This window comes from Eleginops maclovinus, chromosome 6, assembly GCF_036324505.1.
Source record: "Eleginops maclovinus isolate JMC-PN-2008 ecotype Puerto Natales chromosome 6, JC_Emac_rtc_rv5, whole genome shotgun sequence".
NCBI classification, from domain to species: Eukaryota; Metazoa; Chordata; class Actinopteri; order Perciformes; family Eleginopidae; genus Eleginops; species Eleginops maclovinus.
The window spans coordinates 13,565,567-13,591,835 of record NC_086354.1 but is presented as its reverse complement, the minus strand read 5'-3'; the positions used below and the strand labels follow the sequence as shown (position 1 = coordinate 13,591,835).

Sequence of the window (26,269 nt, the reverse complement as noted above, 5' to 3'; positions counted from 1 at the left end):
ATCAAATATATCCATGACTTTCTACAAGTCCCCTCTTCAAGTAAAAACGTATAACTGAACTATGAAATAGGGATGGGCGATGGGGTAGATTTGGAGAAAAAGGATAAAAAAGACATTTCCAGACAAGCTGTTTCTCTACATTTCTAGTCTTTTTTTCCCAATGCCCTTTGCTTCAACCTCTTACACTCTGTTACGGTAACTTGCTAAGTGTGTAGTGGCACTTCTTTGGCACTAATCAGCCTCTGCACTGACATCATTGACGTGAAGCTGTAAGGCATTACAGCTTCTTTTGCTCACCAGGAAATTACTACATAAGAACTGGAAACCTGGTGGCTGTCAAAAGCCCATGGAGAATATGGAATTAACTTTATTTGCCACAGGAAAATGCAAATGTCTTTCTCTCTCTCTCTCTATCATTCTGTTGCCAGGCATAGATGGAGAGTCTTAAGACATACAGATGTTGACATCATACAAAAAAACATCAATCCACGTTGTAGGAAAACTTGACACTGTTTTCTCATCCCAACTTACTGATGCACACAAGCCAAGCTTAGGTGGTTAGGGGCCAGAGTTGGATTTGTGTTTGCATTTAGATTTTCAATATTATTCTCCAATAAAATGTCAATCTAACCTTGTATTTCCTTCCATCTCTAATCTCTGTGTTTCTATATCTGGCTTTTCTTGCAGACATGTTCCAGTACCTGCTATCCTTCTCTCAGGGCCACCTAAGCTCTCTGTTAGAGGGAACCTACCCATCCCTGTCCCGCCATGCTCTCCCTCATGTTAACCAGCTTTTCGCCTCACTGTCCCTCTACCTCCGTGGGGCCAACGTGTCAGTGGAGGTGTCAGTTCACCAATTTTTTAACAACCTCTTCCCACTCGTCTACACAAAGCTCATCAATCCAGGCATTGAAGGCAGCATGATGGTGGGCAACGAAATGGGCGACTGTCTCCGTATGATCAGGCAGGATGTCAACCCGTTCGGGACTCAGCCAGCAGTCATGGCCCAGGAAATGGCTGAGTCGTCGGGAGCCGGAAGACAGCTGGGCCTGGCCCTGGAGGAGGGTCTGGAGGTGATGAATGCCACCGAACATGTCAGCATGAGTAAAGAGTGTGTGAAGGGCCTGGTGAAGATGGTGTACTGCTCCCACTGCAGGGGACTGACGCTCATCAAGCCCTGCGTGGGATACTGTCTGAATGTAATGCGAGGCTGCTTGGCCAGCGTGTCGGAGCTGGATCAGCCTTGGAGGAGGTATACCAGCCTGTTGGAGCAACTAACCCACGCCATGGCGGGGCACCACAGTCTGGAACTAGCCCTTCTGGGGGTCAGGGACCACGTTAATGAGGCCCTGCTCTACGCACAGCTCCATGGTCCACTCATCACCGCCACGGTGAGTACGCACTGAAAAGCCGCTTTAATGGCAAAAGCAAAGAGCGTCCAAACCTTTTTGTTTAACATCTTTGTTTTACACATATACTTTGGCAATGTTCTCTGTATTGATTGGAAGGGTTTTACAGGCTGCTTGTGGGTTCAGAGCAATTTTTTCCCTCATTGCAACAAAAAAAACCAGCACACAGCCCTAATATTTGCACAGTGTTCAACTATTCAGAGAAAAACAATGTTTATACAAAAAAAAAAAATCAGTTCCCCCCCAAAGAAATGCAGGCTGAACTCATTTTCCAAAACAGCGAGGCAATTCAAAGTCACCATTGTTGTTTAGGTTCTGACGGGACATTATAAATTCAACCTTCACTATGATGACAAAGGCAGAAAGTAGTGGATAAAATGGCGATTCGTTGCACTTGCATGCTGTGAGTACTTCCATATCCCGTATGCTTTATAACATTTTAATTTAGATGTGCACAATACAAACATAGTTTTATGTTGCTAAACATGTCATAAAACTGAATGCTGCATTGACATTGAAAGTTAGAATGTTGCCTTTGTTTACTTATTTTATTCGGAATATTTGTATTTTTCCCAGCAAGCACGAAAGTTTAACTATACTTAACAAACAAAACTGTTTTTGGATAGAAATTGTGATTCATTTTAAAGAGGACATATTATACTAATTTTCAGGTTCACATTTGTATTTTGTGCCTCTATATGTGAATAAGTGCTTTTTTCTCATACTGCCTGTGCTTCAGCACCTCTGATTGGTTAGCTGGCCTGCTCTGTGCTGATTTGTTAAGCACTTAGAGATATCCCGCACTTAGCTTATCACGTAAAATGTGTTGGAGAGCTAGCCAATAGAAGTGTGAGCGTTAAAACAAGATGTCATTATCTAACCGAAGTAAACAAAGGATTCAAAACGATGTGTTTCAAGAGAGGGGAGTTTGTGGCTGAGAAACTCCCTCTGGACAGAACTTTGGGATTTTAGCTTTTTCCGACCGTTTAAATGCACTGTAACCTTTACTACAGGAAAGGGAAGAACCAAAAGCATAATAGGGCCTCTAAACAGTTTTGTTACAAACAACAGTTTGTGTGTGTAAACTTGAGATCAAATCTCTGTAATAGATGTTTCTTTACATACACATATTTGTGTTTGCTTGTCAGTAATTTGCTTTATTTGAGATACCATCTTAAATCTGTTTTTTAGGGTAAATACAGCACACCGTGATCTTTATCCTCACATGTTAAGCAGAAGCCTATATTCTCTTTATAAGGTGAGGTCATGCATGTGGGTGTAAAGTAACATGAGTCATACACCAAGGAGCAGAAGGTGATCAGCAGAGATTTATGCACATCATGAGGAACATTTTCACTAGCATTCCGTCCCCATTGCATCTCCCTCCCTCCCTCTAAGATTTAGCAATGGCTGTAGTCTCAGTGCATGTGTATTCAATGTTTTTCTATATTCTATAAGAGCACTTATACATATTTCTCCCCTGGGCACGAGCTGAACAGTTCTGTGCACAATACTTCGTATATGACTGCATACTACTTCCCAGAAGTGTCGGAAAGTCTGTTTTTGCTGTTTATTCTCCCAATCTGTGTCACTCAAATCCTCATCCCTACCTCTCTATCTCATTATTTGTATTATTATATTATTATTTTTATAAACATATCCTCTTGAAACCTTGAGTTACTCAATTCAACTTTCATTATTGGTGGGACCAGAAAAGGGGAGAACAATGCTCCAAATGTTGATAGCTAATGTAGGGCGCAGTTGTTCCCACATGTCTGTAATGGGACAACTTGTGGAGAAGTCTACACTGGAACTGTTCCCAGAACTAGACAAAACATGTAAGACAATGCTATAGAAGCCATAGTGGTCAAGCTGTTAGAAGATTAAACATTATCTTGGATATTTTATTCAACCTAATGTAGAGTGCAGTCTTACAATAAACTATAATTGATTTTAAAAGACTAGGGTTTGGTGTTACTGTGGTGACCAATTTTACTTTAAGGAGCATACAAAGCAAACAATCAACCCCCCCCCCCCCCCCCCCCCCTCCCTACAATTGAGGGTTTTTATTCTTTATAGGATCCCATTTAGCTTCCACATCAGTGTATGCTAATCTTTCTGCATTCGACATAACACAGTGGATCATTACTGGGGTAACTCACTCTAATGTACTGAATTAGAATTTGTAATCTCTTACGTTACTCATTTCTGGGAAAAAAAGTCACATTACTGTAGTGGATTGTAGTTGTTGTCTGTCTAGCACTGTTCGTTATTGCCAGACTCTCAGCAAGTAAAATTTCACATTTTACCAGAAGGAAATGAAAATGGCTGCCTGGAAGGTGGAAAATCTGTTTGGCAGTAACATAAAATGTAAGTAATTTGTAGTTAATGGTCTTAAACATGCAAAAGCACTGGTGTGTTTTTCTGAAGTTGTGAAGGAACATTACAGAGCCTGAATGACTCTACATCAAACACACATCCAAACGCACAGACACTGTATACACACATGCATGTGCAGACAGAGGAGGGTTGGTTGCCAGGCTTAAAGACTGACCTAATACAACTATGCAGAAAGAGACCCAGCTTGTATTTGGTGTGTGTATGTATGCATGTGTGTGTATGCCTGCTTGGTATTCATGGGGTGGCAGGCAAGCCTGGAGCAGGGAGCTCAGCACGGGGACAAGTGGGACAGAATTGAAAGGGTTCCAGCTAGGCCATACAACCTAGACCCAGCCAGCTGGAAAAAAAAGAGAATTGTTGCTGGAAACGGAGGTGGCCCCCAGTCTGACACTGGTGGCTCCCATTTTCTGCACTCTCATTGCTTCACGCATGCTAAAGGGCAAACATGAACAGCAACATTAACTCATTCACTTAGGCGCTCAGACAAACACATGTAATACCTAGAACCCGTGGCCTTCTTAAATCGCAGTATGTTTTTATAAAGCCACAGTGGCCTGTTAAGTAAAACTGTTAAGTCTCTTGTGCACAACTACTGTGTCAGCGTAGCCACCTTCAGCCTTAAACCTCCATTTACTCCCCTCCCAGATGAACACTCAATTTTAAACACACATTTTCTATTTTTCTTTTATATGATCCTTAGTGTCTTACTGCAAATATCTTACTTAAACTACTTTTTTAAACTTAAGTATACAAAGAAGTAACTCTGTGTTTTGCAGAGTCAGAATATTATATGGAGTTGTTATTAATGGATTATTGTGACTGTGTGGTTTTACACTGGGATATTATCACAAGCCATTCTGTGGTTGCTTTCTCTCTCTCTCTCTTAGGGACCTGCAGACTACACAGAGTCTGCACTATATGTTGCAATACGTCATAGGACAGGACCTAGGTCATAACATATATACTGTACATATACAAACACATCACCACACCGTGTGCAGGTATCAGGTTTTTAGAAGTCCTGTAAGGAGTCTCAAAGTGCAGCCCACCCTGTGACAGTACTAGCAGCGCGTGCCGACTGAAAGGCAGCTATTGATAGTAATGTGGGGCTGCAGGAGGATAGATTCTGTTTTAACGCATTCCTGCTCTTATTGACATGGAGCGTGAACGTGGGTCGAAGGGAAGTGGTTATGGTTATGGATATTGGGGGAGCCTTGGGCTGGATTATGTCGAGTAGACACAATTAGGAGAAAATTGGAAAATATCCAGTAAAAGTGGCCACTCTATTGGGCCCCCAGTGCAAATGGTAGCTCCAATGTTTGGTGAGGTTTTCTCCCTCTGAATGCTACTCTGTTGAATTCATATCAGAATTTCTCCCTCCAAATTTAACCATGCTTGAGAGAGCTCAGACTGCTGTTTATGGACATGGCCATAAAAATGATATGGCTCATATGACCTAGAGGGGAACTTAATATCTTCCACTTATTTGAAGATGAGTAGATTTTAAATCTCAACACACAGTTTGTACTAAGACACTTAATCACTTACTCATTGCTCACTGAAAGCATTATGTACTGTACATTGTATAGGCTGCGTAGGAGAAAATGGTACGACTGGTCCAGATCAGAGCTGTTTATATGCAGGTCTACCTTATCCGCTTGTTGGTTTTACCCCAGCTTCTCATTACAGTCTTATTGAGGAATGATAATAGCAGCCTGGGTCTTAAGATAATGGAAACAAGGGCCAGTGGGATGACTGGAAGGTTTCCATTCACCACGGCGGCACCTCAATAGACTGCAGTGGCTTCCATTGCGAGCCATTTTTCTTTCACTCTATCCCACAATAACATGAAAGAATATCATTGGTGTGAAAACAAACTTTGTTGTCATCACATTTTCTTATTTTATTTTCCCTAACCCATCACTAAGAACCCTGTATTTTCATGGTTTAAGCATAGGAATGGACAATATGTTGAAATATACCATGTGTACCACCACATATTTTTGCCATACCATTACTACTGGGGTATGTGTTATTCTATTCTAATAAACAGTTTTCCTTTATTTATTCCAGAAATGTTCAATTTATTAATACACAAGATCATGAAATTAAAGATATTGCTGTGTATTGTATACTTAAAATCAATACCAATGGTACTTAAATATGATGGACATTATGAGAAGAGTGAATAGTAAACTAATTAGATCTTACATACCCTTATAGATAGATGAATTATTTATTACTCATTTTGTGTTACTTCACTCACCTGTTTAAATACGTTCTTACAGATGATTTAAAAAGGAAGAACAGAGGAAATGGAGTATCCAGATGATCATTTGCATTCATTGGCACACACTTCCAAATGGATTATGCTAATTAAGATACTTATATGCATAGCTAAAATGTAATAACAGCTGTACTCTTGTCATTTTAATGTTTACTGGTGGTGACATAATTAAAAGCTTATAATGTTTTTGCAGTTGTTTCATTTCAATTCATGAATATTACATTTCTACAGTTTTTATTTAGATCACAGATATTGAACCTTCTTGATTATATGTAATGTGATTGCAAACAGCATGTGTTTTTCATTTTCATTTTAGCTTTTGTACTTTATTTTATGGGGCAGGTTAAAATAAGGGGTATTATATAGATGAAATATATATTCTATATTCCCCTATATATCTTCTATATTTCCCTAATGTAATATTATTGCGATGCACTCATCCGCTGAGAGCACCTCTTTAGGCCCCCTTATATGAAAGGATTAGCTACACAGGCTGAGATCTTACATAAATTCTTTCTTTATGTGATATTTGAGAATGTTAGCAGAATGGCAGCTGACGCAAAATGCGCTCATGGCCAATCTATATGCTCAACCCATCTTCCCGAGCTGTGTGAGCCTCTGGCACCGAGTCAAACTCTCATGCTGACTTACTCAGCAGTCCATTAGCTAATGATTGTGGGTGCAGCCTCTCATCTGCTCAGTCACCCTTGTGCATCTTTTCCCGCTCCTCTTCCCTACTTAGCATTTGTCCTGCTGCTGATAATGGGCTGCAGCCCTCAACACCACAAAAAAATCCTGCATTTCTTCTTATCTGTATAAAACTTCTTTTTTTTTTATTGAGCAATAGCCATGTGATTGATTGCTGGGCCATTACATTGGGGTCTGAACGTCAAGCAGTCGTCCTTTTAGTATATTACTCTTCTATGTAACCTATGACTTGGATTGGTGGAAGCCTATAATTAAAGAAAGCATGTCATTTCCCAGATATGTAGTTAATTATATGTTTATGAAATGTTCATAGAAGGGAGAGGGGGGGGGGGGTTTCCTTCAGAGCTTGAGGTCAGCAGTTCAGATGGACTGTCTCATACAGAATAAGAAAGGAAAAAAGTTAGAGATATGACAACAAAACATAAATAAGGTGGATGGGCCAAGGAGTCTAACAAATATCAATACCAACGTTTGTATCCATAATAAGTCCTGCTACAGACTGTCCCTGGACATATCAAGTACTTAATACGACTTGGGCATTAAATGTGACAGAGAACAATGCTGGGACATGATGCAGAAGTTTGTGCCTGTGTCAAATATCTAGTAAATCTAGAAACCTCATGATGAAAGGTCTGTCCACTAAAAGCTGTTTTTCAATATTGCAAAATAAACATAGGTGCTTTCAATCCTGCAATATACAGGAATATTTATATGATATACAAAAATATTTGGGATTGCTGTTCCGGTCCTTTTTCACTTTTGCTTCATCTTGATTAAATCTGGTAAACCTTTGTAGATATTCGAGAAAACACCCCACCTTTTCTTCCATTGTGTCAGCTTTCTATGCTGAATGTGATCCTTTAAATAGCTCCTGCCACCCCCGTGCATCTCCATATTCCCAACATCCTCACTTGATGTCTTGGTGTCTGCTTGGCTGGTGTTTTAGCCCCTTTAAACTCGGGCTAGCTGGCATGAGGATATTGTGCAGCTGCTGCTATGAACCTTACACAAATGGCTACTGCATCTGTGTTATGGTTATCGTGGTAATTGCTGGTTCACTGGAAGGCTTCAAATGGACATGTGTGGACTTTCAAAGGTTCTATCCACCAGCTTATTTTCTTTGCTTGTGTGCGTATGTTCCACCATATCGCAGACACCAGTGAGATGAACTCACTCGACCTTCCTCTGTCCCCTTTTCCTCCATCTCTGTGGTATAACACCACCAATCCTCTGAGACATGTTGCAACAGTCTATGTCTGTAATTCTTTAACATTTGTTTACAAATATGAAAAAACCTTGTCTACAAACTCCAAAGCATCACCCATATTTATAAGAAAAAAACGAGGGCCCGTCATATTAGGATCATCTGTAAGTGATTTAATCAGGGTAAACAAGCCTCAATGTGGAGAGAGAAATTCAATGTTCTCTTTACTGATTGGAATCTCAAGGACTTTTCTCCGTGATATACGAGGGACACAGTCTCTCTTTAATTAGCACTGACATCATTCGGATAAGAGGGAGAGAAAAAGGCAGACGAGAGTGAGGGGGGGGCTGATTGACAGAAACTGCAGAGTGAAGACTAAAGTGAAAGATGGAGACGTAGTAATTCAGAAAGAATGAAGAGAGACCTTCAAGTCATGACAAAGAAGAATTGTAAAGAGGGAGAGCAAAGAAGGGGAGAAGAATAATGTTGTTAATCGTCTCTCATTCGAGCTCTGCCTTCTGGGAGAGGCCGTGTGGAGGACTGTCAGTATTAGCTTCTACGAGTGGCTCCAGGGGGATTATAGATGCTGAATGTTTCTGCAGTCCATTCAGACTTTTTTAGCTTTTGATATAAGGCTACAACGCATTATCATTATTAGAATACACAACGTTTAGAACAGATCCAAACCCCTTAAATGTATGATTTGTGTGTTTATTCATCAGCAGCTCCCAGTATTTTCAGACCAAATAAAACAATGGTCGGTAAAAACTGATTAAACCATTATTTATTCAAATTAAATTTAACCGTGATGATATTTATTTTGAATTTTAGTAAGAATTTGTTTCAGAAAAATATGCTACTTTTTGTCCAGTATATTTAATAGAAATGTACTTAATTACAGGGAGATAGTGATAAGCAATCCCATTAAACACTTAAGATGAGACAGGGTGAAAAATACTTAATTCTTTATGTAAGGTTATTAGGAGTTATGACTCATCTGCCCTAGGGACTGATTCATGCTTGTCACATGAAACATTTTTTGATGAGTAAAGTAACCTTTTTAATAATCCTGGTCATCCATGTCTTCTGTTTCACCCATGAGTCACACTGATGTGGCTTTTAAGACTAATTAGTTCGCTATCATCAACAGGACTCATCACAGAAAACAACCACTTCCAATCCATCATGGATACAATGCTTTATACGTCTTCCTCTTGGACTAATCAATAGATATGAAACTTGTTATTTATTATAATGTGTGTTAAAATAGGCAAAGAACCAAAGTCTGCTGTCCGGCTCCTGGGTTTTCCTGCTATTTGAGGTTCACAATGGTCCGATTAAACTCAACACCTCAACACCTCATAGCCTACATCTGTCTCTTTGTGTGGTGAAATGTAAAACACAGCCTAACAGTGTTGTTGAGGGAGGCGAGAGACTTCCTTATTCCCCTAACCCACCCAGATTTCCCAGATGGTCCAGGGTTTGAACTGGCAACTTTCCAGGCTTAAGCTTGCTTCCTTAACCTCAAGGCCTCCACCACAACACTGCTAGTCCTGCAAAATTCAAGTAGTCACCTTATTGCGTAAATGAAGGGGAAAAGTGTCTCTATCTATCAGGATCCTTACAGTACATTTATATGGTTATTCTTGTATGTCAATATATCGTGATGACAAACTGTTACATATAGTATCCGTGTTGATCTAGGTCTGGGAATTGTCATTTGGATGGGACAAAAGCAGATCTACCAGAAACACTGCAACTGAAACCATACAGCTTAGGTTGTTTATGATTTCTCTTATATTTTCACGGGTAAAAATGCATTCGGGTAATCTAGAAATGGAAACCCTTGCCTGTGCTCCCTTTCTGTGTTGTAATTAGAAATGGAAAATGTTACTAGTTCAAACATAATTATCATGATGCAAAAACTCTGGTCATTTGAATTCCAATTGATGCTCTTAGTTTTCTTTGGAAAATCACATAATCTGTATGAGAATCTGTGGCCACTACTCATCTGGCAACTTCACTAATGATGCATTTTTTCAAGCTTTCTTTTCTCCTTTGGTTGGTAACCAAAATTAAGTAAATATGGAATAAATGATTGTTTTTGATTTCTAATTTGCTCGCATTTTTGTTTTATTTGGAAGATGATTACTGTAAAAAAATCTTTGGGAAACATTTTTAAAGAATGAAGCTCTTATTGCAGTGGTGGAACAGTTTAGTACTTAAAGGCCATACTGGCTTGTTAAATATCTTCTCATATTCTACCATTACATCATATACCTTAACCAAAAAAGTAGGAGGTCAATGTTGACAGTATTGATAAATGTGTTTGAGAGCAGTATGTTTGTTACATTGTCATTCGCAAGAATGTTATTTTATTTCCTAATTTTTACGTGTTGAGAATATCTTAGGGTTCTGGGAAAAAATGGTGCAATGTCTTGAGATGACAGTGCCTGTGGTTTAGATAATGGATGTAAGCAGCAGTCCCAAGAGTCATTCCCAGGGATATGAATGACACAGGAATGATGTTAAAGCTTATCCCCATTGTAAATTCATAAAATGTACATCTTTGCTCATACTCTATGCATGCACACTTGAACTAGATACTAACACAATGTTAGACACTGAGGAATGGTAAAACACGCTTAAAGTGAATTCCTTGGATTCATTAAAAGTACAAATAATGGCACAGAGCCATTGGATTGTTGTTCTTCGGGTTATTTTTAGCACTATGATACATAACTGTAATACAAAAATACAGTCCCCTGGTTGAAAAGTGGATATTGTTATAGTAAATGTTCAGAAATATTAATGATAGTTGGGCATAAGGGCCCTAAACACAAAAGCTCTGTCTCCTTTCATTTAGTGAAGAGCCAGAGGTCATGGAAAGCCTAAAAAGTAATCAGTAAATCAATTCTTAAACAAACAGGGAGCCAATGTAAAGAAGCTTGAACAGGTGCTTGGTTGTAGTTAAAACCCGAACATAACTAAATGTCAGCATGTGTTCTCATGTAAGTACCTTCTGTGCAAATGTTAAGAGTTTCTGCGATAGCCATTGTTCGCTTTGGCAAAGCTGACAAATATACTACTGTTTCCAGAGTTTCACAGAGGGCATTAGATGACCAGATTTTATGTGTGACCGGCACATTTAGCATACAAAGTATGTGAAAGTGGAAGCGGGGGGTTTTAACTGACCAAACAGGCGCTCGTCATCCCACAATGCAATGTGCCTGAGGTGAGAGGGGGCTGAGAAAGTTCCCTTAGATTTACTGGGTAATCCCTTGATAAATAAACTGAGAAGACAAGACCACCGCTGCTATCTGTAAGCCAATACTCCCCAAGAGGAGGGATGGCCCTGGGCTTGGCTAGCTCTGACCTGATGATATATGCATAAAGCACAGTAACACACATACACACAGATCCACACGTCAATGTTGAGCCAAATACGTTAAAAAAGATCCTGGTACAGACATTTGTAAGAAGAAAATACATTATTTAGTTTCAGTGCAATAATATCTATTCCGTTAATATGCAAACCAGTGTTCTGGCTAGCTCGCATACACATAGAATACATGCTTTGTATTTCCCTAAAGTCTACCCATGGATGACATGCATCCCACAAATCTGCCCCCTCCATCCGACTCTGTCCTCAGGCAATCACATGAGGAATGCTCCACAAAATAGCTGAAATTGTGAAGGTATAACAAGGACAAACAGGTGTTCCCACACACACATACAAGCTGTGCCCAAATAGGATTTCCATTCTCACACTATCATCAGGTCAGGAGTTAATTGATTTATGGCCGTGTTCTAGCCCATGTTATTTTTCTGCCTGTCCTCTGATTGGCCCTCAGGATTATGTGGTTGGTGAAATCTGACCTAAAAGAGCATGTCTCTATTCCTCAAGAGGATGCTGTTTATTTCCCCTAGGATGATTTTGTGTTCTGTTTACACTGTTGTTTGCTTAGTTAGACATAAGAAGGATTTTTGTCAGTGTTTTTTTTTTTTTTAAATGTGGGCCTGAATCACAACACCAGAACAATGATTATAAGACCTAAGGTCTGACTTTTAGTTTTTTTTGCCATGTGCGTAAAATAATGAATCACATTTAATTTGAATGAAATCTATTTAAACTTAATAGTACACTTTTGGAAGGTACATGACCATCCATCGGTTGAAAATAAATACATTTAAACCCCAGTATTAATTTTTCTGCTTTTTAAAACTATTTTCATTTTCCTAAAACAAAGCACAAATGTATTTTTGATGATATATGATTTTTTTTTTTATATATGTAAACTGTATATGTAACAGCAGCACATATGGCCAAACTCAAGAATGAAGTAGAATAAGAAAAGAAGAGTATGAAAACATTTAAATCAGTTAAAACACGATTTCCATCGCAATCAATAACTATTGTTACTGACTAGTGTTGGTTTAGCTCAGCCTGCCAGCTTCACCCTTTTCCATACAAGCAAAAACAAACTCTCATCCACATGCAACGCTCTGCAGACCTCCTAAATGTTTTAGACTGGACATGACCTCATGGGACTGTATGTCACCAAAATATGTGTTTTGGATCTCTGGAATTTAGTGTATGGAAATGTATTTTCTGCTGAATAGGGAAGAGCCATATGGTACTCTTCAGTCTGTCGAATTGGCTAAGTACTTACACATTACGTTTATAAACAGGTTTAAGCATGTTTGTGTGAAATGAATCAGTCTTGACGTTTATAGCTTTTACTTAATTTTGGAATTAACAGTGTTTTACTTAGTCATTTTATGTACTTGCCAGTGTTGATAATTGACTGAGCAAAGTTGAAAGCTTTGGCCTAATCGACAAAGCATGAACTTTTCTGTAAATGTAAATGTCACTTATTTTCCATTACCCTTGCTCAGATACTTTAATTAAGCAAACCTTCTTCATAAAATAATTCCCTTTTACAAGTTGAAATTCACAAGTGTTCTAATAAATGTCTGAATGTTTTGCAGATGGTATGCAAATGAATTTAACCGTGGTTCTTTGCCGAAGCATGCAAAGGACATTTGGCTTACTATGTTGATAGGAAAACATGGCCATAACAGTTGCTGTCTTCTATCTTTTCTCACCGCCATAATGTAATGTGTGTGTGGCATGTGTATGTGTGACTATGTGTATGTCTGGCTGTGAACTCCTCTACCACATGTGAGCATGTTTTATGGGTCTGGAGGGAGTTAAGGTTAATGCAATAAAACAACCTTCCCCGTGCCTAACGTCTGCCTTTAGAGAGGATTTAAGAGCAGAGTGTAGTTAGAAAAAGTCGAGAGAAAAGCCAGAGTGAAGCACGCAAACGGTGCAATGAAGATTAAAAATGTTCAGGTGGTTAGGTCTGATAGAAAGCATCTTATGAGTTCCTGAGCAATTAACAATCCCACTGCCTAGGATCACTGTTGTGTGAAAAACTCATTTAAACTCCATTTATAAGACATATGAGATGACTAACTTGCCTAGCCCTTCAGGGAAAGTGTATTTTTAGCAGGCTGGCAAGAAACTCTCTGTGACTGTTAACACATATTACAGCTGCTTCCAGAATTACTTATCTAAACTATTCCCAACATGTGGACACAGACCCCTTCAAACAGCCATTTAAACACAGATGCTTTCCAGTTGCTTCCCAGATGAAGTTTATGTATTTGTTTGTGCATTCCATTGTTTCAGATCCCTGACAGGCTGCTCTGAACACTTGCAGTTTGAATAAAGTTTGTGCTATTGCTTTGATGTGTTGCTAGGACGGATGTCCCCAGCATATCAGCATGATCATAGCCCTCCGTTAATACACTGTTTAATAGATTAGTACAGACTGTATTCATCCCTAATTCATGTGAATGGTAAATATAACAATAAATAAATAAACCAATTGCCTTTAATCTGTTCTGGGAAAAGTCTAGGTGTGTTTATTTATGTTCTTGCAAACATCACTTAAAATGAGGTCAAACCTTATTGGTCTTGCTGCTTCTTTCTGTAATGCAGGGGTGGCCAAAGTACTGCGGCCCGTTGTCCATTTTTTACTGGCCCTCAGCATATTCAAAAAGTATAATGGAATATGGCCCCCACATGAAACGTGTGCTTTTCTTATCTTGTATTTCTTAAATATATTTGTAAACAGATATTACACAGTAGTATTCATGTGTTAATGAGTCCACTTTTCAAATAAATTCAATTAATTCAAGTTGAGAACATTTTGTGACAAATCTCAAAAAGCCCAATAACTTATTTGCATAACAAACTTGAAATATAACCTTCAGATTTACCCAGTGAGTGGCCAAGGCCTTTGTATATTTATCTGTATCTGGCACTCATTGAAAAAAGTTTGGACATGCATAAATAAGTGGTGCCGCTGAATATTTCTGACCCCTTACATGATAGAATGACTCATCAATCTAGACAATGCGTTATACGGTAAATATACTGTTCACTGTACTCGGATGTGCAAGAGCTATCACACTTTGTCTCTCTGGCTAATTGAGGATCACTTAATAACACTGGCCAGAGGCTTTTAAGCCAATGAGCTTTCATTGATTTTACCTCTTGGTTTGAAGCACACGCCCCTTCATTCTCATGACCCTGCTGTCTCCGCTGTTGGCTTTAATAGCCCAACGGAGATGCTCGCCATCGCTGCCAACTGCGCGCACGTGCATTCACCTCCATAAGGTAGTGGAATGTTCTACAATTACTGTCAGCCTGCTGGCAATAACTCTCTCATCATACCATTTTCTTTCATCACGTCCCTCATTTTACTCCCACCGTTTTCCCATGTTGTCTGTTACTCTGAAGTTTACTGCTCTATAATTCTTTCACCTCTCTTCACCCTGCTATCATTCAACTGAAATTAAGCCATTCCTCATTTCAGATCAATACCATCACCCTGAAAAACGTATTCACTTTGAATAGTTTATTTTACTTTAAATATGCTTTTAACTGTGCAGGTGTCATTTGGTGGTTTATTGAACTCATCCTGCAGCCCCACCCATGCTGTTTTATGTTTTCCTAGCCTAACAGGTGTGTGTCTGTTTCCTCTATCCTCCCCACAGGTGGACAAGGTGTGTGGCCTGTCTACTGGAGAACCCACAAGCATGCAGCCTACTAGCCCAGAGGTCACAACCTCTTCCGTGACCTCAACTTCTCTTCCTCCATCTGCCGCCCCCTCTCAATCCTTACCAGAGCAGTGGCAGTCACAGTTAGCCCACTTGAGGAGGTAAGATAAAGCAATAAACTGAACTGTGATTTATTCGGTCAGTTTAAGATTGCCTGTGTTATTTGCCTGTAAATATTTATTTTGTACTGGCAAGAGTTCAGCATTTTGATTGGTAATTAGTTACACAGTGGACCACATGTAAATGTAAATGAAATGGTCAGGCCTGTATGATTTTGCTGGAAGGGTTGGCCAATGTATATTCACAGCTGCCATCACTTCTCTATTACTTCATATGGTTATTTGGACAAAACACAAACAGCCATAGTATGTTAATGCAGTGCCTGGCACTTAAGTCCGTGCCCTCCACCTGGCCTCTGAGGCAGCCATCCCATGCCCACAGCAGCTGGCAGCGATGTGCCAGCAGAGGGGGAGTGTGGGTAAGATTAATCTTGACGGACCAACAGTTTCCTGTTTACCCAGACGGCCATACCACCAACCCTGCTCACCAGCCGTCCTCAGCGTGAATAGCACCACAGACGGAAACACACAGACGTGCAGCGTTGTCTGCCTGACCTTGTCCCAAACCATGAATCACTGCTCTGATGCCAGCCGAGCTGACAGGTCTGGCCTGGCACTGCCACTGCCATTCATAGCAACACAATCCACCTCCATGCCTGCTGCCAACCCTGACCAAGGCACATGTGAGCGCTGACCACTTCAGAGACATGGCAGCACCCACTGCAGTAAAGAGGGAACAGCCTACTGCTGAAAAATCTGAAACGTGATACAGAAAAGCAACATTTATGTTTCGTTTTAATAGGAAAAATTATGAATGTAGAAATTCAGCAGAACTTTAGTTGGCTTTCCTGTGAATATGTAACTGTTTGCACATGTGCAGATGTTTGCTTGTGTGTTTGTTTTTGTGACTTGACATATACATGGCAATGCATACCAGTATCTGTTTTAATTGTCGGTGTGGTGTGGGGTGAACTGCATATTGATTTATGTGTGGTGTGGTTAGTCTTTGCATGTGCATGGTTAATCTCTTTCTTCCAGGGTCAACTGACTATCTTTTCTCCCTCCTCCCTGTGTGTCTTGTGTTGTCCTCCTTTTGTTTCTTTTTTTCTTTCTTCCTCGCCCCACCTTCACATGCATCTTCCTTGCTTGCAACATTCTCCCCTGGACTCCAACTCCCATCATTCCCAGCTCGTTCCCCCTGAAACCCTCCAAGAACAATAAACATAATCTGAGAACCCTCTCTAGGTAAGCATGAACCCCAGGGACGTATTGCTCTCACCCACTCACACACTTTATCCAGCAAAGACTCATATTGTGACAGAAACATTTTTTTTTCTTTACAGTTGATTTAATTGTGATTGAGGCTTTTTTTTCGTGTATTAAAAAACTGTCATATTCATATCATTTGCGGTTCTTCAAATGAATTGACGTCTCCGACTCAGCAAATAACCTCTCATGACCTCCGCTGTTTTGGCTGTCTCATGGGTGGCAACAACGGGTGCCCGATCAAAATATTATTGCATTGTTTTGCTCGGGATGACTGCCTTTATCGATAACATGTGTTAGCAGATCTGATGAAGCAAGCACTTTACTGCACAGCATAATTGAGAAAAATCTGCTGACATAGTGAAACAGTCACATTCAAAGCAACTCATTTACTTCCACCGTCAATATCTCGATGTGTATATATCACATGCATGTATTATTGAATGGAATGCAGATAGAGATTTTTTGTTGGCGATGTGGTGCAAAGTAATAAGAAGTGTATCTACCAGCCACACCAAAAAAATGTTTTCTAAACGTGGACTATGAGATGTGATATTTACTAAAATTATGTAACTATGTCCGTTTTTCCTCAGGGAGTTCTTGATGTACCTGCAGCGCTACAAGTCTTTCTTTGCAGCATTACCGGAGATGCTGTGCGAAGGGGAGAATGTTGTTGACGACTCCACATGCTGGAGCGGAGAAGACGTGGTGGAGAGGTAAGACATAACGTTCAGTGCCCCCCTCCAGTCCTGACAAAGACCTGTGAAAACATTCATTCCCTCATGGAAAATCACATGACTCATACTGTCAATTAATTGTGTTTCTTCATTTTAACTGAAATTATAACATTTTCACTATCATCCCATTGAGCTAACCCTTGATTGACTTCTACTCCCAGAATCCATTGTCCTTGTAATGGATTCATTTAGTTGTTTAGACTCATACTGTTTTGAGAGCATTTTGTGTCTTGTGTTTAAGAAAAGTTTTCTATCTTGTTATATAACTTTCTAGCTGCCAGTTGTTGCATAAATGTTTTTTGTCAGAACTTTCATTTATGTGATAATTAATTAGGTGCCGGCTTGTGTGCATCCTTTCAAACAGGACATTCACTTCCACTTAATATCTATACATTCTAAAACCTTACTTTGAAAAGTACGAGTTTCGAACACATTTCAGAAAAAGTAAGAAACCAGTCAGTCTGTGAGTCAGTATGGCTGGTTATAGTTAATCAATGTGGGAAATAAGGAAGTCATTAAATCCATCTCCACATTGAGTGAATGCAGGCAGAGCACATAGTTGGTACGCTCCCCTCTCCTTTGTATTAGAGTCAGTTAAAAGGTTGTTGTTATTCTCCATTATGTTTCTTTATTTTATTTGTGAGGATTTTATTTTGTGCTGATTTATAGGTGTGGCCCTGGCACACTTTTCCTGCTTATGGTTTTGATTGCATCTTTTTTGAGTGTGTGTGTGTGTGTGTGTGTGTGTGTGTGTGTGTGTGTGTGTGTGTGTGTGTGTGTGTGTCTTTGTGGTTATGTGCTTTCTCAGTCAGCATGAGAAGAACGGAGAATTTATGCAAAATACTGAGCCAATGCAAGTCTGTAACTGATTCCCCATGCTGGATCTGTTTCTTAAATGCTTTAGAAACTCGGTCCACAATTATGACAAGGTTATGCTCTCCTTCTGCGGTGGCCTTAAAGTGGCTCCCATTGCCATGGCAACCTCAGCTCTTAGCAATGCCAGTATTGGCCCTGGAAGAAGCAGAGCAGAGGTCCGGGGATGCCTTTTCCCTATGATATCCACCCTGAATGTTTGTCAGATCCTTTGGCCTGTGTCCGTTTTGCTTGATTAAGCCATACACTATGCTTTTCATAAGTACATGGGAAAACATTAGGCTCATGAACAGATGCCTCTGATTCAAAAGACCCTTTTATTTGCCTCAGTGGTTGGCAAAAGCATTTTGTCAGAGATTTTTCTGAAAAAGTTTAGCTTTGGAAATGTCCTTCTCTTCCCTTCCCTCCTCTTCTGTTTTCTTCCCTTCACTTCTCTTCTCTTCTCTTCTCTTCTCTTTTCTTCTCTTCTCTTCTCTTCTCTTCTCTTCTCTTCTCTTCTCTTTTCTGCTCTTCTCTTCTCTTCTCTTTTCTTCTCTTCTCATTCACTTTCCTTTCTTTTTCTCTCTCATCCTCTCTTCATGTTCTGGCTCAGAACTGTCCTTCCCTTTCCCACTGCAGAGGATCTGCCAGTGACTGAGACATGTTGAGCAGACCACACATTCATCAGGGCCTGTCACAATGTGCCGGCACATAAATTACCTTAGTCAGATACTGTGTGTGTGCTAGGTTCATGACCTGGGACATATGAGCTAGAAAACACAGGGTGAGGAGACAATTCAGCACCTATAACACAATAACTCTACAATCATGTCAAGATACGGCTTCTTTGTCTTTATGTATAGCCAGTTCTTTATTTCTCCCCTCTTTGTTTGTAAGTAAGTGTGTGTCACTTTTACTACCAAGGCCATTGGTTTTTCAAGAACAGTGCTAATGGGTTGTTACGGTGTGTTATCACACACTCCCTGGTGAGAGCCAGGCCTTCGCTTGCGGTGTCAAGTGTTCTTGGGTTGAATAAGAAAACAGTACCCTACTGAGACATTTGGCACCACTCATAAACTGCTCAGATCAAGCTGTGGCTATTCAGCAAACCTCTTCCCCTGTATCTGACTCTGTTGGCATGAATTAGAGAGGGACAGGAGGAGGCATGAAAAGGGTTGGCGTTTTGGTGCCACAGTGCCCCTTGTGCCTCCCGGTGCCCCTGATGAGGGAAGCATGAAGGAGTGATGTGGAGGAGGAGGGCCTTGGCAGCATAAAGACCCATTGTGGAGTCAGTGGAGTGGGGCACAGGCCTGCCGTGGGGACCCCTAAAGCCTGGAGGGGGAACAAAGACCCTCCTATGAGGCTGCATGGGAAATACTTGGACATCACTGCCAATACTACAGCCACTGGCCACACCATGCCTGGGAAAAATGCACGAGAACTGCAAAGGCGGCAAGAGAAGCAGGGTATAAGAAAATATGAAAAGGTGTGTGAAGATGACATCGAAATGTTTGTTGAAAATGGTGGCAGTCGATGTCTTAGTTGGACTTCCTGTTTGGTGAGCACACACAAAGCCTCTGAAGGCCTCGTGGGTTTTCCCCCTCACACTGGAGGAATTAGACACAAACGGGCACGCACACTCGCATATCAATCTACACATATGCTAGTCAACAGCTGGAGGGCTTATTCATTCAGACACAATCAAACTGTGCTCAGACAAGAAGACACACATCCACATGTGTGAACACACACACACACACACACACACACACACACACACACACACACACACACACACACACACACACACACACACACACATTTGTATGTTGTAATACTTCAAAGCACATCAAAGGCAATGGGGATTGAAATTCCCTTCTTCTCTTTACTCAGCATCTGATGACAGAGGGGCGAGCGGGGGGCAAGCAGTTGTACTTACAACTAAAAATGCCTGTTGGCATGTGTTCAAACCTTTCTGAACGTTTACAGCATCACACGTGTGAATACTTTTCACCATCTATTCGGGAAGGTAAGACTAACCAAAATGACCACACTCTTAGATTAGTCAGTCATTTTATCGCCATTAAAGTAGTCTTATCACAAAATGAATAACTTAATTGTAATCTTTCTTCAAAATAATTATGCTAATAACATCCCTGGTTTGTCCTATGACAAATAGAGACAGTATGTGCAGGTTATGAAACAATGCTGCAGGGTATAGCCAAAGTTATGGCTTAATTAGGACCTTTATAAGCCTCTTGACTGAAAACACATGAGGAGGTAACTTCAATTAGGGTTTTATTTAACAACAACTTAATGCTAAATTTCTCCCAGACATAACGAGACCCAAAATAATTGGGTATGGATGTCTAATCAAAAGGAAATAACATTGCAAGTAAGGACATTTTTCAAATTAAATGAATTAAAAACGGCTGTAAGTGCTCAATGTTGGGCATGAGCTCCATAATCTCTTACAAAACCCCTCTGACCATCACCTGTCTGATTTTGATGCAAGTAGTTGGAAACAGGATAAATAGATGTTGGCATCATTGTCCTGAAAGAGGAGAGCTCGAGGTGATCCTAACTGAAGAGGAATGGTGATCAGTGATTGCTGCCTTTTATTGGATTGCAACAAGATGGCTAATTCTAAGGCAAAGCCAGACTGAGCACACATGGTAACCACCTCCATCTATTGTTTTGGTTTTCTTTAATGAGAAGCAGCAAATCAGTTGCATAACAGGGTCACAGGTGGTAAGAGAAAGCCAGGTGGAGTGGAGGCTACAGGTGAAACAAGTAAATTGGGATCTTGAAAAAGTGAAAAACATTGGCATGTTAACCAATCCCTTCTGTGATATGCTGTACCTCTATGTTGATGGCATGTCTTGTTATAATCTAATTTGGAGTTCATTTCAGATGCAGCTCCTGCAATGATCTGTTTTGCCAATAAAAGTTGACTAATTTGGGATCCTTTATGGCAAACTTTGCTCTTACAATCTTGCTGGAGCGTGAGATTTAGATTAAATTATGTGAACAAGGATGGAGTTGCCACTTACATGCTATTATATAGAATTGAAAAGACATAAGGAAGAGTGAATGTAGAAGTTTTCCTGTCTGAACAGCCTAACTCTGAAAACACTGCTTTTGTTTAAAAACATAATATACTTAGACTTTGACTTTCATTAGCATTTGTGGCATACAACCTCGTTGGGAGCTGAATTACTGTAGGCAGAAGGATTATTCTGTAGCAAGGGAATGTTAAATGGACAGATTACTAGCTTCCCTCTCTGTGTTAACCTTTATGGGAGGAGAACATCATGTCAATACCAAGGGAAAACAACTTTAGTAGAGCCAGGGTCTGCAAAATAAATTCTTTAATACATTGAGTTGTTTCTTTTTTATTTACTACGGTATATTTGTTAAGGCTCCAAACAATGTAAAACTGCAGTCGGGTGTATGCATATGTTGGTGTGTAGGTCATGTGCATACAGTGCAGTACGTACAACTCAAAGAATGGAGAACTCATCACTGTACTTTGGGGATGCTTCTTTTGTATTAGATCCAGGGGACGGCCCACAGACGATAGAGTAGTGTGAGTGTATCTGAATGCCTTGCATTTTTATAAGGTTATGACAATCCATTTGTTTATCATTTTGACATCTGGAATCCATTCGGTTATTGCAGGGAGAAACAGGGAGAGCGCTTCAATCGGGCAAAGTTTTCACCCTTCTCACTCACTTTCCCTCTTTCTTCCAGTCCTATCAAGTCATAGTACCATTCCTCCGTGCTGCCTCGGTGTTGGTCTGTCCCGTCCCAGGGGCTCTGTTCTAAAATGCACAAGAATTGGATAATGAAACTTTAGCAGAGGGGACATTAAATGAATGACTATATGCAAAGAAAGGACGTTCCCTGCTGTAAGCCTGTGTTTGCTGTGTATATGTGGCTATGGGCAGAAGTCAGTTCAGTCTGTTAAATATGTGTTTTCTTATGTAGGCAAGAATCCTGACTTGATGAAGTGGTGGCACAGTAGAGTTATGAGACATCAGAGAAATAATGAAATTGAAAAGTTGGAAATATAAACTTCATATGCTTTTTCCTTCTTGCACCCACCCTTTCAACTGAAACGTAATTTGCATTTCTTGAGGTCATAAACTTCTGTCCTTCTTCTTCCTCTCCCACAATCCCTTTTTTTTCAATTTCTTCTTAGCTCTGTTTCAGTTACCCCTCCCTTTCCCATAACCCTGTGCTGCTTCCTGGCACCTCAGCATGACCCTCTCTACTTTGCTAAATTGCGTAGACTTTTCTCTCTTTAGGCCTGCATCCTTATGTTGTGTGTCTATTTGAGTGAAACAGGGTGATCATATTGCAGTCAATGACAGTTATTTATTCTGTCTGCTGAAACGCTTGGAGTGTGAGAGTTTTGAGTTATGCTATTTCTGAACCTGTGGCTGTGCAATAAAGCAAATGTTAGAGGATAGGTTGTGTAGATGTTGTGTAAGCAAATGTGATTTTCTTGGCCTGGCTGTACAATTATATGCCCATTTGGGACTTAGCATGCCTCTGAGTTAAGAGTGTTTATGTCTTTCGGCCTCCTCAAGTTGAGGTTTTATGGTGTGGCTTGTGGACATTGTACTGTATATTTGTGAAATATCCTTCCAACTCCTTTCAGTCTCCTCTTCATTACTTTTATAGAAGGGACACAGTTTTACGACTTCTTCTCTTCTGTTGTGTGTCCAGCCAGTGGAGTGGGTTGAGCTAATATAATTAAAATGCCACAATAGACTGGTATTTTTTACTGGAGCAGTTCCTACTGGGCGAGGTAGACATAGTGTACTCACTAACCTCTCTGCTTGCCTATTGGCTAGGCATCAAACTCATTGCAGGAGAGGTGGATGAGAAATGGAGGTATAGACATGCTGGGGAGAGGCAAAGGAGGTATGGATGTGAAAACAATGGATAGAAATAGAGAATAACTGATAGATTAATGAAGGAAGGCAAGAAATAAGGGATGTAAGTCAGTGGCAGCAGGAGCATTGGCTTTAGGAGAGCCCTCTGTCTTTAGGCTAAATTGCCTCTATGAGCCTGTTTGAAGTCCTCACTGTTGCATGCCTGGGTGCCAGCCAATAGTGATCTGTGTGGTCTGCGTGTGTTTTAGAGGGTCGTGTTTGCCTCCCAGGCATTTCTGTATCTCAGTTTGACACAAGTTTCTGACACACCATGCCAGCAAACAAAGGAGAAGACCCTAAAGAATTTGTGCTCCTTGATGTCAGCAATTGCGCACACAAACACCACACTGGCCAAAATATTACTTAATAAAAAACGGCTAACGATGCGTCCTCCAGGACGAACCAAGTATTTAACAGGCAATTTTATCTTTATCTGTCATAAAATTGCTCTTGCAAGACACCTCCGTTATGAAATGAAGTGCTTGTTGTTTTTCAGAACGAGCTCTGTGTTGCTTATCATGGTGTCGCAATACTAGAACAGTTTCTGCCTGGTTCAACAGTCTGGTTCCTATTGGACTTTGTATTTAAATTTCAGCTTTTAAACACAACATTAAAATAAAAAGGTAACAGTTTAAATCCTACTTCTATACCGCCAGCCTTTAATGATTTTAGTTTTTAAAAGTGGGAATCGTGCTGGCACCTAACCAATACCATAATGTGCCCGCTAAAGAAAGTCATACAGTTGCCACTTGTTGAAGTGGTAACGTGTGAGTAGACTTTAAACAAAGAAATCATACCATATCAGTTACACACATTTACTGACTGATGTAGTTCAATGCAGATTTTAACACTCTTCAAAGGAAGAGAAAATCCACTTGCAAACCTCTGCTTTGATCCAAACATGCAGCTTGTGCTGTAGCCGTGGTGACAAAGGATTATTGCCTTATAGACCATCACACTATTTCTGTTTGCCACAGATAGCTCACACTCTATACACAACACATTCACACACTGAACACGCATCAACACTCATACATCATGATCACATCTGACTAACAGAGCTGGACCTCTCTCTGCTCAACTATTTTTAGGGACGCTGTTATCCTTTTTCGTGGGGGAAACGTTGTAACTGTCAGTTGGACCCTGATTGTGTAAATTTATGTCTGAATTTGAATGGAATTTTGTGTGATGCAATGTATACCTGTAAGACTGAATTTAGGGCCAATAGCGTGCATTGGCTAACTCACTGTAGAGTTTTAGTGTGAATGTGTGTACCAGTTTAGGTTTGCAGTGTGTGATATCTACCATCAGAGTGAGACTGTGAATAAGACGTCTAGTTTGAATCCACGTTTAAGCTTTAGTCCAAGTTTGTAGTCCAACCCAAAGGATGTGTATGTGTGTTTAAAATGAAAATGAATGACAGGCACGGGAGGAGAGAGGGGAAGCTAACAAAACCATCTCTGTACAAACAACAAAATGTACAGTACACTACTGTGGAGAGGGTGTTGTGTGTGTGGCTCTGATCTGTGCTCAGTGTGTGTATGTGGTAACCTGAAACCACAGGGAAAAAGTTCCTAGAATTCCGGGTGGGTTTGGTGTCGTGGCTCGCTCACTGGAGCCCCCCGAGTGGTGCTGGGAATGCAGCCTCCGCACGGAAGAGCTTGAGAATGAAGGGAAAGTACCCGCGTGTGTGTTTGAGCCGAACAGCTAAGCATCTCAACACCAACAAGTAATGGAATAGTTAGTTTCTTAAAGTGTTGGTTAACTGACAGAGCATAAATATACATTTTAAGAGCTATTTGATCGTTACATAGAGAGACACAAACATTATCTTTACAATTTATTGATGGCAACAACCTGTTCAATATATAACGCATCCACCCAAAGCTAAAGGAAAAACAGTACAAAAGTGTTAAGTTGTTTTTAATTAGACATTTACAAATGTATCTATACAAACATAAGGAACACATAATGTATATTATTTAACATTTAAAAATGTGACTTTTTATTGCTTTTAACTATCCCCAGCACGATAACTTTATAATCCGTTTAGATGTGAAGTCTGGCACAATTACAAGTGCTTTGTAATTTATTAGACCATGATAGGACTTCAGAACATTAAATGCCAGGAAGGAAATCATCTTATAAAAAGTTATACTGTCAGTGGCTCTGCACTCGAGGGAGACATTTGCTCAGCTAAGGTCCAAGCCTCTTAACACAAACCCAGACTTCTTAGATTCAGCTTACTGACTGATTTATGATGATGTTTCCACTTTCCAACCTGTGGCTGATTGACAGATAAGCCTGATCATGACAAACATGATAGTAATGACTTGGACTTTTGCCAAGAAAGCCATTTTGACCATGTGTTTGTCAATGCCACCATCTGTCCGACTTCATTTGGATAATAGCTGCCCAACCTTTGCCCTCCTTCTCTCTGCCTGCAGCGCAGTCACTCTTCACTCCTTGACCTTAACAGAAGTTTGCACAACATTGCGGTTTATAATCCTATATATGTTATTCTGGTGTCAAACAGCTGTAGTTAGAGCTGCCTCCATATCTCTCTATCTACAATATGCTCTCAAATGTCAATCTTACTGAGTGCCTGGGGATCATTTCTGCTTGTGTGAGAGTGCATGTGGGGGGTAAGCAGATAGATTCTGATTGCATTTAAGCTTAAAAAATGTTCTTCTGGATTGTCTGAGTAGCTGTGTGTGTGCGCATGTGTTCATGGATGGGTGTGAGTTGTGCTCCCACATGCCCTTTGCAGCAGCACAGAGTCTGATCTCTGACCCCTTCACTCAACACCCTCGCAAGCCCTCTCCACTCTCTATGTGGGTATGTCTGAGTATGTGGATGCCTGTGTGTGTTTGGTACCGTGAGTCAAATGTACTTTATGTTTGAGTTGAAACTGGACTGTTTGCACTGAGTACTTTTTGCTTACACTGTCTGCATATACAGTTCAGTCCAGATGTGTCATTATGCCTCCTTCTCTCTGTGTTCGTCCATGCTTATGATCCCCTTCATACACATTGAGCCATTATGTAGTTGCAAAACCAGCCTGAACATAAAGAAAAGATGTAAGTACAAAAAATCATGGCATATGGTATATTTAGCTTTATCCATGGTGAACCCCTTGACTGGTTTTCAGTTTACACTGGAGCTGTCAACCTTAAGCACTAGATCACGCCATTCGGTCCCGGATCAGACAGACAGAGAAACAGGTGGTCGTACCACACCAGAGGATCATGGTCCACTCCACCCGTCTGT

The 26,269-nt window shown here is 40.4% G+C and overlaps 1 protein-coding gene across 2 annotated transcripts in view; it reads left to right on the top strand.

The window, feature by feature from the left end:
* The window catches only part of LOC134865389 (glypican-5-like), an 89,333-nt gene that overhangs the window by 21,519 nt on the left and 41,545 nt on the right, over positions 1-26,269 (top strand). The window contains exons 3-6 of one of the 2 annotated variants that reach the window (XM_063884877.1): positions 688-1,391; positions 15,080-15,243; positions 16,390-16,446; positions 17,061-17,183. In XM_063884877.1, coding sequence (XP_063740947.1) covers positions 688-1,391; positions 15,080-15,243; positions 16,390-16,446; positions 17,061-17,183 — 1,048 coding nt within the window. The remainder of the gene's footprint in view (positions 1-687; positions 1,392-15,079; positions 15,244-16,389; positions 16,447-17,060; positions 17,184-26,269) is intronic. The other variant, XM_063884878.1, reaches the window with a different exon arrangement.